Source organism: Chiloscyllium punctatum, chromosome 9, assembly GCF_047496795.1.
Source record: "Chiloscyllium punctatum isolate Juve2018m chromosome 9, sChiPun1.3, whole genome shotgun sequence".
Lineage (NCBI taxonomy): Eukaryota > Metazoa > Chordata > Chondrichthyes > Orectolobiformes > Hemiscylliidae > Chiloscyllium > Chiloscyllium punctatum.
In genome coordinates this window covers 59428521-59444124 of record NC_092747.1, presented here as the reverse complement: position 1 = coordinate 59444124, position 15604 = coordinate 59428521, and the positions used below count along the sequence as shown (strand labels likewise).

The 15604-nt window shown below is 40.3% G+C and overlaps 1 protein-coding gene across 1 annotated transcript in view; it reads right to left on the bottom strand.

Annotated features, from left to right (window-relative positions):
• Positions 1 to 14993, bottom strand: part of LOC140481442 (TBC1 domain family member 8) — a 101730-nt gene extending 86737 nt beyond the window's left edge. The window contains exon 1 of the mRNA XM_072577617.1: positions 14672 to 14993. Coding sequence (XP_072433718.1) covers positions 14672 to 14798 — 127 coding nt within the window. The 5' untranslated portion in view covers positions 14799 to 14993. The remainder of the gene's footprint in view (positions 1 to 14671) is intronic.
• Positions 14994 to 15604: the final 611 nt, after the last annotated feature.

The window sequence follows — 15604 nt, the reverse complement described above, 5'->3', positions numbered from 1 at the left end:
ACTAATATCCTCAGCATGACTGGGACTAATATCCTCAGCATGACTGGGACTAATATCCTCAGCATGACTGGGACTAATATCCTCAAAAGCACTGTTTGCTTGTACAGTGGGGGAGTAGCAGGAACAGGAACCTGAAAGGAGAGATAAGGTTGAGGAAACAATGATGGAAATGAAAAGTGGAAGGCAAAAGGTGAAAGGCAGAGGAAACAGTGTCTAGCAGCAAACGGGATCAGCATTGCACATTTTTTTTCTGCAACATTAAAATGACAAGTCTGAAAAGGTACCACATTTGAATGCATGGAATATTGACAATAGCGAAGACATATTAGCTGCACAAATAGTTGTAAACAGGTAAGATATGATTGTGAGATCATAGGCACAGCTGCAATTTGACCAAGGCTGAGAACTGAACATCTAAGAGTATTCAAACTTTAGGAAGAACAGGCAATAGATAGTTTTCTAGAAGCTAAAAGTTCTTAAAGGATATGGGGAGAAAATGACATTGAGATAGAGAACCATCCATATCATGTTGATCAGATTAGATACTTTACAGTGTGGAAACAGGCCCTTCAGCCCAACAAGTCCACACCGACCCTCCGAAAAGTAAACCACCCAGACCCATTCCCCATATTTCCCCTTGACTAATGCACCTAACTCTATGGGCATTTTAGCATTGCCAATTCACCTAACCTGCACATCTTCGGGCAGTGGAAGAAAACCAGAGCACCCAGTGGATACCCACGCAGACACAGGGAGAATGTGCAAACTCCACACAGTCAGTTGCCTAAAATGGGAATTGAACCCAGGTCCCTGGTGCTGTGAGGCAGTAGTACTAACCACTGAGCCACCATGCCACTAAACACTTGAATGGTAAAGGAGTGTCATCAGGCCAAAAGTCCTTCTCCTGCTCCTATTTTCTATGTTTCTATCACCAGATGTAGCTACCTTAGTGCAGTAACAGAGAACTAATCTGATGGCAATTGGGTACGTTTTACTGCAATTGTTACTGCCAGGTGAGTAGGAGAAATTGGCTCCCCTCTTTTGAGCAAACCTTGTCATTCGCAACTAGTATTTTTATTTCTTTTAGCAAGCAGTCAAATTACACATCAATTAAAAAGATACAGTTAACTAATTCAAAATTAAGAAGTCAACTGGCTTTTTCTTGCAAGTTATAGCTTTTCTGAGCCAGGTCACAACTTGTCAAAATGCAGGAATGTTGAGATTACAAGACAGAGCGCCTAGTGCACATAGTCAGGATGTTTGACAAGAGTACTGCTATAGTTCACACTTTACTCCAAAATGGGCTTTTATCAAATGTCCTTTTGAAAATCCACATACACCATGTTTTAACCTTAATAAACTGAACAAAAAATTCAAGTTAGTTAAACTGATCAGCCTTTAACAAATCCATGCAAGCTTTTGTTAACTGAATTATATTTGTCCAAGTGACACAATTTTGCTCCAAACATTGGTAGTAAAGGCTTTCATACCACAGAGGTCAAATTAAGTTGACTGGTTTCTAGTTAATAGATTTACCCTTGCACTACTTTTGAACAAGGGATGTAATATTTGCAATTCTCCAATGCTTCGGCACCTCTCTTACATCCAAAAATGATTGAAAGATTGTCATCAGTGCATCTCCAGTTTATACACTTCCTTCCTTCAGCATCTTTGGTTTTGACGATGTGAGTCCAGTCGGCTTTTTGCTCAACATCAATTTTAACTTATCCAGTACCTAAACTGCCTCCTTTCCCTGTAACTTGGAAGCATCATCTTCCTTGATAAAGACAGCTCATTTAATATCTTTGTCATGGTGACTGCCTCCATGCATCCATGCCTACTCTTCTCAAATTTTCTGATTTGCTTTATCGCATCCTACAAAATTTTCTATATTGAGCTCAATTCTCACTTGTATTATAAACCTGACATTGGTCACACTCAACATTTATAAAAAAAGAAAATAGCTTGTCCTCTCTTTTGTCACCTTGGGAGCTCAGATTTGCTTTTTTGTGAAAATGTCCTTCATCTGTACTGGACCAGTGTCCTATTCTTCTGTTACAGTTTAACCTGAATCTTGAATTTCAACATACCTAGGCCTGATTTGTTTTCATTCCATGCATGTTGGGACTCCTCCAATTGTATTTTTCATCGTCTTTAGATAAGCTAAGCTTTACTTTATGATCACTGTTCTTTAAAAGTTCCCCGGCTGCCACCCAATTCACTTCACCCACCTCATCCTCCAGACCCAGATCCAGCAATGCTCCTTCCTCACTGGGCTACAAACATACAACCATGAAAACTTGCCTGAACGTTTTAGAATTCTTGCCCCTCTTTGCTCTTTACACTACTACTGTCCCATATTAAGACAAGTAAAGGTCCCCATCCTTATTCAGAATCGAAGGGCAGCAGGAATTGATGTTTGTGAGCAGGGAGAGCACTGCACTAAACGTTTTGTATCATCATGCTGCTCTTTTGCAGAAGTGTTGCCTGTGATCAGAAATCAATTATAAAATGAACTGAACTCTGTGCACGCAGTTGAGTCAGTTAATGAACACTATAGTGTTCAAAGTCCCAGACTGCTTTTAATAGTCATCTGGAGATCGAGTGCAAAACCAATAATCTCCCACCCATTCCGGGAAGGTTGGCAACTTTAGGTGGACGTGTAATATAAATGTCTTCTGTACACAATCTGAAAGGAACCATAGCAGAGCAATTCGAGACCAAGCAAGTGGTGTATTTTAAAGTGTCAGTCAGTACTTCTGTCAAAAGTAGATTCCAAGTCTAAACAAATATGTGATACAATGCTATTGGTTCATTAGATAGGCCCAGGAATGCTAAATCTTTCTGATTTGTGTGGTTGAGATACTGCTGCTATCTCTAAATAGTGAAGAGTGCTCTAACGGACAGATGCCAAATGGACACATTTGGATCTTGATGAACCTCCCAATTTAGATCTTTGAACACTCCTTTCATAAAGTAATATTTTTGCCCTGGACCTAAAGACAAGAACAAGTTGGAGCATGGCATTATAATGGGCAATGTGGCACCAAACTTCAGCTAAAGAAACCATAAGATCATTGTCTTACAGTGGGAGCTGATGCAGAACCTTCCAAAGGAGGCAAGTAAGCCATTTCCAATGGTTAACAAGTGCAGTAACTGAATTTTATACCACTTAGAAAGGTGACCAGTGAAATTAATTGTGGAATACTTTAAAGTACGACTAATACACAGCAGGTAGTATTTTCCACAGATGCTGCCAGAACTCGAAGAAAAATTATGACAGGTCTTTATAAGAGGGATTTGGCACAATGTCCTAAAGCATGGGGAAAAAAATAGTTCCATGGCTTGTGACAACACTGTTCAAATACTTTTTGGCTCAAGTTAAAGGCTGATATAACATGCTGCTTTAGTAATACACTTGGGTCCTCAGACGTGCAGAAAACACTATATCATTGAATGTAAATTTATGGGCCTCCACAGAGTCATGGCTCACTTTTGCATGGATCACAATCTACTTCTGGAATCATGATCTTCCCTGATGGCAGCTGAACTGAAATGAGCCTGGTTCATATAGTCCGAAGTGAAAATTAAATATAGCTTCATAATTGTACAAACTGGCATAGAATTAGAGGTTACCATTAATTACCCTGATTTTAAAAAAAGTCGAATGTCACTTTGTGAAATACGCAGCACTGCAGGTCAAATCACTGACAGGGGTACTCTCAAGCAACACTCCCAAGTTTATCACATTTATAGCTAATCAATGTGTGCTTCCAGAAGGCGTTCAATACCTTAATAAGACTCATTGGCCAAAATGAAAATACTGTACATGGAACAGGATGTATCAGAGCATGGGTAGAGAGGTGACAGTCAGGAAGGATGGATAATTAATTAATTAATCAAACTAGAAAGGAAGATTTGAAGGTGATATAGAGTTTGAAAACACAAAGTGCGTATTTGAAAATTACAGAGAAATACAGCAGGTAGACAATTAACACAAGATCAAGGTCAAGATTAGAGTGCTGCTGAAAAAACACAGCAGGTCAGGCAGCATCCGAAGAGCAGGAAAATCGACTTTTTAGGCAGGAGCACAGCCATCTAATCTAACTGTTCAAGAGTCAGTGAGCAAAGCATCCACAAAGCAGTCTACAGTATAACACTGCACATCACAAGTCTGAAATTTCTCGTCAAATACCACACATGGCAGAATGCTCAGTGCTGCTGGTAAAGAACCCACGCCAATATACTGGATCTTGAATGGTCAAGAGTAGACCTGTCATAAAGACACCATGGGTTTTGAAGACTTTGTATTCATCAACAAATTTACATGCACAACTCCTCTCACATAAGCAGCATCACAGGACAAAATTTAACATTGAATCACACAGAAATAATAAAGCAGATGGACAACGTTTTGTCAAAATAGGTGGACTTTAAGGAATATAATTTTTTGACAAAATAAAAGGCTTGGTGGGAGGAATTTCAGTGCATAAGGTCTTGGCAGCTGAAGACACAACAACCAAAGGAGAACCAATGATGATCAGGGACATTCTAAAGCCCAGAGTTAAAGAAGCACATATCCTCGGAACACTGCAGGGCTGGAATTGTAGAGATTAGATCAAAAGATGAGTCTAGAGGGATTCAAAAACAAGGATGTGAATTGTAAACCAGAATGTAGATTGAACAGGAGCCAGTGCAGGTCAGTGGGTGCAGCAGTCAATGATGACTGGAACTTGGTTCAAGGCAGGAATAGGCAGCACAACTTTGGGTGATCTCAAGTTACAGACACTAGAACATATAATACCAACCAGGAATCAAAGCATGGATGAGGAGTTTGACACCAGCTAAACTGAGGCGGGGACAGGAGTCAGGCTATGTTACAAAGGAGAAAACAGGTGGTTTTAGTAACGCTGTGGGTGTGTGGAAAAAAGCTTGTCTTAGGGTCAAATATGACACCAAGATTACAAAATGTCTGGTTCAATCTCACCACCAGGGAAAGATTTTGCAAAACAATAAGGCTTTGAAACCTGGAACTAAAAGCTGGAAAATAGATCAGTGGCAAAATAGACTCATGTGACTGAATTGCCAATCCTTGTTCCTCTACTGCAATGGTAACAGCTAAATCAGATCATGCTGACTACCAGATTTCTTCATAAAGCAAAACAGCATTATTACAATGATCATCTGTTAAGGGCAATATTTGCTAAGAAGCTGTCTTTTTTTCTGCCTCATTCTCTCCCCAATCTCCTGACCCACCCACCCAGTCCCCAATCTAGACCACTGACCTAAATTGGAAATCAAAACTGTAGCTATAACATAATTTATTTCTTGGGTAAGACTCCACATCCTTATTTGCATAAACTGCAGAACAAAATGGTAACCGTGAATATCAAATTAAACAAATCATTAAAACTCAGCTAAAGCTGAAACACTGCTTAAAGAAGACAAAATTACATGCACGTGTTTCAAATTGATTCAGAACACTTTTTTTAGGGCCAGTACTCAAACTGTGATTTCAAGTCTTCATTACCTACAGTGCACTGTTATAACCATCTGTTTTCTCAGATGGTTGCAATGATTGCAGGACACTACTGCAAACTGCAAGAGAATAATCCATGTTATCCAGATCATTTTGTCTCTCAAATCAGCATCATTTCAAGGTATCTAATCTTAACATCACTGCTTGTGGGAACTTGCGCAGCAGTAAGTGGTGGCCATCTTTGTGAGAACAGCCTTTCTAATTAAGTATTTTTTGATGCACTGAATGTTTTACCATGTCTTTAGTCCATGAACTTGAAACAGTGTCCCAATTAACTTTTGTTGCCTACAGCACTAAAATCTGAGTAACTTATTCTAACTACAAATTATAAACTTCTGGCAATTGCTAAGTGTCAGACCAACTCAGATCTGATTGGCGATTTGTACCTGTTCCTGCATGCTATAAATATAATCAATGCAGAGTTTTTTTGTTGTAAAAAGAGATATGCTCACGAACAAGTAAGCAGTTGTAGAATATGACCAGCAGCCATTGCACAGTTAACTTGCAGCATCTAATGAGGGGGTTGCAGGTGTGCTTATTTATAACAATAGTTATCAAACCATTACAGTGAATCTATCTGCTAAGCAATCCTGCTACATACCTTCAAACAAACAGGACCCACGTTTAGTTTACTGGTACTGATGTGAGACTGGTAAGTTTGTGTTATGCAAACATAGAACTACAAACACGGAACCACAATATCTCCCTCTGACAAAAGACTGCATTTTATGAAGGGAAGTGAACACATTAAAAAGGGAGTTTGGAATGGGAATGAAGTTTTCAGGAAGCTTTTGTATGCTGTGAAATAGGTGGCAGGCATCTGTGTCAGAGTCACACAGCACAGAAACAAGACCATCTGTCCAATAAATCCATGCCGACTATAATCCCAAATTAAACTAGCCCCAACTGCCAGTGCTTGGCCCATATCCCTTTAAACATTTGTTATTCATGTATTTATCTAAATGCCTTGTAAATGTTGTAACGGTAGGAGAGAATGGGAGGAGCACAGTGGAGCTGAAATACTGATGGTAAAACAGAAAACAATGAACAGAATTCAAAAAAATTACAAATTTAGGTGACTATTAAAAATGTATTAAAACACTTCCCAGAGATAACTGGATTTAGATATAGCTTTCCAGAAACTTCTCAGATGTCATCATCAATCACTCAACACGCCTGGGTCAGAATACTAACTATTGTATTATAAATCTGCAAGAAACAGACAATTGTCTCCAAGAAAAAAAACCTTTTACACAAGTTACGCCCATCCTACAAGATGATGTGAAAGGGGAAAACATTCTATTGGCAAGTAGGTGGTGAGCTTAGGGACCTTTTAAAAATAAAACCACTCACAATCTGTCCATAACAATAATGATTCTGAAGTCAGAACTAATCAAAGTACTAGAGAAATTTCTTGAAGACAATATGAAGATCACTTTGACAAGAAACTGTATGAAATTTGAGTGGCTAATTATGTCTGACTAATCAAGTTGAATTTCAATAATTATCTTTTCAGGCTTCCAGTTGTGAAATTAAGTTCAATACAAAATTAGATATGATACTGTGACATAGGTTTTGAGATTGATTGCGAGATAGGAGACAAGAAACATTTTAGGGTGTGTTATTAGTTGTTTTTGTCCTCAAGACACTATACTGGGGCTATAGCTTATGAATGACCTGAATGAAGAAACAAAACTTTCAGATGATGGGAAGTACAAGTTACATACAGGAGAGAGAAATTACATAAGGGGATAGGCTATGTGAGCAGTCAAAAAATGTACAAGATGCAGTTCAACAAGGGCAAATGCGAGGTTATCTACTTTTGATCATAGAAAGACCCAATTGTAATATCTTAACAGCAAGAGACTAGTCAGTTAAGGAGTTGGGAGTTCACAGAAACAAACCACTAAAAGTACTGCACAGAGAGAATAAATAAATCAGAAAAGCTCAGGCAATGTTGCTATTTATCCTCTAGAGGGTTTGAAATACAAAAATGAGGAAGGAAATGTTGTAACTACAGAGTCTTAGTCAGACCAAGTGAGTGTCTGTGTTCAGTCACTGGCTTTTTTAAATTAAAAAGTCAACTGCTGGGTTTAAAATTTAAACAAAGCTTGGCAGGCAACCAGACTCCAGTAACCGGTGCATTCTCCATGGCAACACCTATCAGTGGTTGGCAAGCAGACTCTCTCCTCTCATTCAGTATACACATTGTTTTCCCTTTATTTTGGTTTTTATTATCTTTGCCTGATAAGTACAAGATGAAAAACACTGAGAAAACTGTCCTTTTTCAAGTAATTCTTAAGTTCCATACTACCAAATAACATCTTCCATTATTCTTTGAAATCTAATTAATGTAAGCAGGTTACTTTTAAAGATAACCATATAGGGTCTTTGAGTGTGGTGCTGGAAAAGTGCAGCGGGCCAGGCAGCGTCTGAGGAGCAGGAGAAGAGCCTATACTCGAAGTGTCAATTGTCCTGCTCTTCTGATGCTGCCTGACCCACTATACTTTTCCAGCACCACTAACCTCCAGCATCTGCAGTCCTCACTGCGCCCCCCCCCCCCCCACCACCACTACAGATTTCATATTTTGGCATTTTATTGACATATATTGATGGACACATTGTGTAATTCTAAGAAGTGTCACTTCTCAACCTAGCAGTTAACTCTGTTGTGGGTAAAACTGTGCAGATCAGATTCACCAAGGAGCACATAGCAAACAAAAAAGACAGCCTTTGTTCAGACAAAAGTTTGAGATCACAGGTACTTGCTGAGCAAAGAAAGTGACAAGCAAAAATCATCATTCACAATGCAAGGTTAAAAAAAGTAACACCATCTAACATTAAAATACACAATTCCTGTACTTCCAACAATCAGAATTAACAAGAAAAAGCAGTCAAACACTCCCTAGACTATATCAAACAGTTAATGCGGTTTATAGAAAGATCGTACAAACTTCTTAGCAAACTCTCCACAGTGGCTGTGAGTCACGAAAACTCATGAACATTTTGTCTTCCTTACGAGAGATTCCACTACTTTGGTCTAAGATTTGGCCTTGAAATGCCCTCAAAAGCTGGACAGTTGCAGTGACTGAACACATCTTGGTATGTTCATTTCTTCCAAGATTGCATTCCACAGAATTCGGAGACTGAACTCCTGCATCAACACACGGCCTAGTTCCAGCTCATTCACAGACAACTAGATTCACTCAGGTGACAGAATCCTGGGGCTCTGCAACACGCCAAGATTTCTTAGCTGCACCAAGCAAAAATTGCTTGCGAGTTTCCTCGACTCACTCCCAATCTCAGCTGCACTGAATGCTCAATGGCATCCAAGTACCTCTATTTCTCCTGCCCTAACACTGAAGTCTGCCAGCAACATTCTCTCAGTTTTAAAAGATATAACTAACTTCTCCCAGCAAACATAGTGAAAACAGAAAACCTTCTGAAACTTCTTTCAGCTCCTGACAGCTCCTGCTCCAAACTGTCCTTAACTTGACAGAGTAGCTTTTATTTGTCATTTCTATCATATGCAACTGATACAGTTAAAAAAAAGACAGCGTTCCTCCCAGACTAAGGTGCTACATGGACAGAACAAACTACACGATCATACAAAAGGCAGCATAAAGTGCATAAGAAGTGCAAAACACACAAATTACAGTAATAAAATAACGATAATTAATAGATATTGTTCTAGCAGCAATTGAAGTTGTGCAAAGAATTTCAAATGGAAAAGAGTCCAATCATACAGTGTTTAGGAGCCTGATGGCTTGGGGGAAGAAACTTGCACAGTCCGGCCATGAGAGACCGAACGCTCCGGTATCTTCTGCCAGATAGCAGGAGGGAGGAGAGTTTGAGTGAGGGGTCTACCACAATGCTCTTAGTCTTCCGGATGCAGTGTGTGGTGTAAATGTCTGTAATGGAGGGAAGAGAGACCCCAATGATCTTCTCAGCTGTCCTCACTATCTGTTGTAGGGTCTTATGCAAATCCCAAACCAGGCAGTGATGCAGCAGCTCAGGGTACTCTCAATGAACCCTCTGTAAAATGTAGTGAGGATGGGGTGGGGGGGGGAAGGGGGGGGGGGGGGGGGGGGGGGGGAAGTGGGCTTTCCTCAGCCTCCGCAGAAAGTAGATATACTGCTGGGATTTCCTGGCTATGGAGTTGGTGTTGAGGAACCAGGTGAGATTCTCTGCCAGATGGACACCAAGAAATTTGGTGCTCTTCATGATCTCCACAGGGGACCGTCAATGTTCAGTGGAGAGTGGTCACTCTGTGCCATCCTGAAGCCAACAACTGTCTCTTTAGTTTTGTCCATGTTTGGAGACAGATTGTTGATTCTGCACCAGTCCATTAGCCGCTGCACCTCCTCTCTCTGTATGCTGACTCATCGTTCCTGCTGATGAGATGCACTGCAGATGTGCCATCAGTGAACTTCATTATGTGATTCGACCTGTGCGTCACTGCACAGTCCGCGTCAGCAGGGTGAACAGCAGTGGACTTAGCACACAGCCCTGGGGGACCCCTGTGCTCAGTGTGATGGTGCTGGAGATGCTGTTCTCAATCCGGACTGATTGAGGTCTCCCGATCAGGAAGTCCAGGATCCAGTTACAAAGGGAGGTATTTAGGCCCAGCAGACTCAGCTTTCCAATCAGGTGCAGAGCAATGACAGTGTTAAATGCAGAACTGAAGTCTATAAACAGTAATCTGATGTAGGTGTCCTTCTTCTTCAGGTGGGTGAGGGCCAGATGGAGGGTGGTGGAAATTGCATCATCTCTGTGAGCAGTTGGGATGATACACGAACTGCAGGGGGTCTAGTGGGGAGGGGGGGGGCGGGGGAGCAAGTCTTAATATGCCTCATCATGAGCGTCTCAAAACACTTCATGATGATAGGTGTTAGCGCAACGGAGCGGTAGTCATTGAGACAGAACGCTAAAGATTTCTTCTGCATGCGGACGATAGTAGTAGCCTTGAAGCACGTTGGAACTATGGCACAGCTCAGGGAGATGTTTATGGGGTTAAGTCTCCCTCATCTTTGATCTGATGAAATAAATGAAGTTTTCAATGAGGTTTACAGTCATGGAATTCACTGAAAGCTCTTAAGGTATTTTTGAGACCAGAGCTATATTACCATCTCTTCTATTGTGATTCCATTAAACAAACACAAGTAACCTCAAAGCAAAATAATCCAACTATTTAAGTGCATTAGTTTAGTTAATTTCCTACCACTAAAATAAAATTATTAAAACAAATGAATTAGATGTTCACAACAATCTACATATAGATTTTACGACACTATTCAGTACTTTGCTTGGAAAAGAACAGTAGAGTACAAAAGTTAGGATTGCAGGACAAAATAAGCTCCTAAACTCATGAGAAGACACCAAATGTAACAACCAGAAGCAACTCTTGCCACAAGAATCTTTCACTCTCTAAAAATACATTTATTTTAAAAGGTCAATATATAATTAGAGGAGAAATTCTACGTTTCAAACAACTCCCTTCACAAAACAACCAACATTTTGGTAATTATTGATAGTTTGACTGTCACAACATTTACCTTAAAAGCAATGTGAACAATTCATACTAATTAGTATGTTAATATACCATCGTGGAAACAATGACAGATTCAGGACAGTTTTGTCTTTGGAAATCCGCTCAAATTCTCCCAGATGAATCTATCAGCAAAACATATTGGCAGACAGGGTAAGATGCAGATCAGCTCACAACAGGGAGATGCCAGAGACACAACCAGGTAAATGTATTCCTTATAAATGGTGTAAATCAACGTAAGCAGGAAGTTTTGTTTTTTAAAAGTTTCAAGTGTCAAAAAAAAGCTCTCCTTCACTTAGTTGCAAACAATAAACACATTATCTAGATAAGCAAAAAAGCTGGATGAATCTTCCTGATACATTTGCATTTCATGGCAGAGATGTTAGGAAGTCCATCACAAGATTTAATTTAGCTGCAGATACATTGAGTTAACTCAAAGAAACAACCTTGTAATAAAGGCATGTAGATCAACAGTTATGCTTCAAAACAAATATTTTACGATTCTATAAACAGATCAGATCACCTTGCAAACAGGACACCGGGATCAACAAAGGAAAGAATGAAAAATCATTCAATCTAAAAGAATCTCAAATTATTGCAAATTGAAATAAGTATATTTTTGAAACTGGAGATGGAACCTAGTGCTACAGTACAAACAAAGTTAAGGCACATGATAATTTGCTGGCTTTGTGTTGATATTACTTTTTTGTTTCTCCAAGTAAATTTGACTAAACATGTGTGCAGTGTTCTAATGGAATAGTTATCGCAAATCATGGTTAACAGTTAACCTTGAGAAATAGTAATGCGTGCCAGAAGGGCACAACTTTCAGTGCATATTAAACAAAATTAGTCCAAATACGAACACAAGGAGGACATTAGTGAGCTCCAAATGCAAAGTATTCCATTCCATTCTAATTTAGTTTGGGGGGGGGTGCTTGGTAGAGGCAAAGCCGATGTGACATATAACTGTACATATTTAGTTTATTTTCCAGAAACAGGCCACATTCAAACAAAAACTTTCACTTTCAATTGTGAGGGAAATGAGAAACTTACACCAAGGCAGAGTTGGAGGAACAGAAAGACCACGGTTGTATCATGATGGAAATCAGAGATTTTGTACAAAAATGGGAACTTTGACACCAAAGATTGCTGGATTAGGAACCAGTGAGCACAGTGATGATGACTGAACAGGACTCCTTGTGAGTTAGGGTAAGGGCAAAATACATGAGCTCAAATTATTGAGGGTGGAATCTGAGAGAGAGAGAGAGAGAAGGAATAGCAGTCTGGAGGTAACAAAAGGCAGGATGAACGTTTCAGCTGATGAACTGAAGTAGGAACTGAGGGGAGCAATAATATGTAGGTGGTAGTCAGTTTTTGCAACGTATGGGGGGTGCTGGGCAGAGGTGGCTATCAGGAGGAGAAAGTGAGGACTGCAGATGCTGGAGATGAGAGTTGAAAATGTGTTGCTGGAAAAGCGCAGCAGGTCAGGCAGCATCCAAGGAACAGGACGTTTCAGGCATCAGCCCTTCTTCAGGATAGGGAACTTTGATCATGGACAAATAAAATGCCAAAGTTGGAAATATTCTGGTTCAGCCTGACACAACAGCAAGGAAGGCAGAGTTGAATCTGTGGAATTTTTCTTGGTCCTCCTAATGTCTGATTGGAGGAAGTTTCAGTTTAACCAAGCTACTAGACAAGTAGTTAGACAACAGGCAGTGGCACAGTTGGAAAGCCCAGTTCAGCCAAAGGTCAGTGTACTCCATCAAATTGGCAGCTAGATTTTCAGATAAATAGCAGAAATAGTTGAGAAATAAGAGTGGACATTAACAGATCAAAGGATTACAAAGCTAATAATACAAGGGTGAGAAGAAGCTAATACAGAATATTATCTTCTCCAACTGAAAAAGTCAAGAATTACTCTAGGCAAGGGAAGTCACACATAGCTGCAAAGAGAGGAGAAGCAGTGCAGGACAACACTGTAATCCCACATCAAAGACTGCTAACAGAAGGATGAGGAGATGTGGTTTTAATGCTTACAGGAACAAAGGACATTGACCAAGGCCAGTTCAGTCCTATAGTGGGGTATATAGCCATTAGGGACATATTCCATTGCAGAGTTATGGGAAAGGATGTGAGAAGTGACACCAGATTCACCAGCATTATATTGAGAAGAGGTTGATCATGGGGTCATAACTTCAAAAGGTGGACAAGTAGGAGACTGGAAAAACACAGCAAGCCAGGCAGCATCAGGAGGTGGAGAGGTCAATGTTTCAGGTGTAACCCTTCTTCAGGACTCTTCTTCAGCTTGCTGCGTTTTTCTAGCCTCCTGCTTGTCTACCTTGGATTCCAGCATCTGCAGTTTTTTTGTCTCATAACGTCAAAGGGCAGGATTAATCTCCTTCCGAATGAAGACCAACCACTAGGGACATATGACAATCTCAACAAACAAGCACTTCAACTTCTTTTGGTGGGTGGGGGCGGGGAGGGGGTGTGTGGAAGTTTTTATCAAGGTGCAAGATTCCTCTTACATGCATATTCACTCTATCCCTTCGATTCACAACAGGACCAGCCATTCAATCAATAAGATCCCAAATATCATTTTGTTATTATACTACCAAACAATAGCTATTACTCATAATCTAAAATTCAATTCTATCAATGCATGTCCGTCCACTCAAATCAATATGTAAATCATGTCCAAACACTAAAAATGGTAATATATTTAATTTGCAAAATTAAGTAAGTCTATAAAACACAAAAATTTCTAAATCAATTACAGTTGTTCATACCTTGAATTAGTACATGTAATCATTGTAGCCCACATCTTAGAGTAATCCAGCAACAACCTTCCAACAGACAATGCAATAGAATCAATTCTTTCAGTTCACATCCCAATGGTATTTAATTTTCAGATCAGATACAATTTCAGGAGCCCTCCAGGCAACTGAAGGAAGACAGGACTGGACACATTCTGGGAATCACACCAAACAGAAATAAGGCACTGTGGCAGCTGTCCACCAATAAGCAAAAATACATCTTTGTATAGGATTTACAATGCAGGTTAGCAACAGAAGTCTGTGAAAGGGTGCCAATCACTATCGTGTTTCAGGGGTAAATGCCTGTATTAAAACCCTGGCTGCTATTACCCGAGTACAATGTAAGCCAGCACTGCACAGAATAGCATAGGAAGAGCTGCGAGCTGGCAGGTGAGTTGTGGCCATGGGTTACATTCAGGTCAGTGTTGGGAGTTCAGTAAGTAAGTGGTCCTCCCCACACACCAAGCCGAACAGTAAGTACAGCTCTGCAGACAAGGGAACAACGTTGGAAAAAAACAATAAATTTAAACAAATAATAGACGACCTGAGGAACTACATGTACTTCAGCAAAACAAAATTAATAATTAGCCTAGATAAGCCACTGGTAAAAGTTCAACAAGCGCATAATTGTCACCAAACAAAGCACAGTGGGACTCACTGCCAGCCAAGTCTGATACCAATACCATCTGCCTCAAGACATTAACCCAGACATGGGCAGAAACGCCAGCTTCAGTAGAGGATTTGTTCTCCCAATTCCCTGCCTCTCACCAGACAGTTTCCCACCGCTGTCTCCTTGTCTCCTTCTGCGCTGCAAGATGAAGTAGGCATTAGATTTCTCCGTCACCCAGAGCTTGAGAGCATTTTTCAGCAGCACCTCTTCAGGCTTGAGCCACATAATGAAACGCTCACGCCAACATTAGAAATTGATATCCACAGATTTCTTCCCTCCACCCCGCTCGTCCTCAGCTAAACGCTACCCTCTGCAATGGGCTGTTGTGGCAGCAAACGCTGTTTCACTCCACCTGTACCGAGCCTCACTGTACACCTTCCCGGGACTCGCACGCACTCTATGCTCATATTTCACCTCCAATTTCCGGATTTCACTCGGTTTTGAGTCTTCCGGTTCTAATGGAGGAAGTCCCACCCCAAATTTGCGACCATGCAGAGCTTCGGGGTGCTTCTTTTCTGGCTTCAGTGAATTCGTAATGTATTCCGACGAAAGGCATGAAATTCATTGCTGTAAACATGTGAATTAACACGGGGTAAACAGCGCCGGGTTCCAAAGGTTACATTTGATGCTACAGTTCCAATAGGTCTTGCCCATAGAAGGAAGCGAAATTAAATAGAATGCATTGTATTTTCTGGATGTATCATGGAAACATTCCTTTGAACCTTGTCATTGTTGAGATATGCCTGTGGTTTTAAGTTTTCATCGTAAACCGCTGTCCCATACTCACGAGAAACTCGTCATGAATTCTGATGTTTGATACCAAACCTACAATGTACAAAATATATAGTTAATGTTTTCTGAACTGCTGAAACATAACATTCAAACAATTGTTATTCTATGATAGTGTATTCCAAGAATGATTGAAGCATCACCAATAAGGTTTCGTTTGATTCAGTTGGTAGCACACTGGGCTATGTATCAGAAGGCGTCCATTCAAACACCAATACATGGTCCAGAAGGAGGTCTTTTGG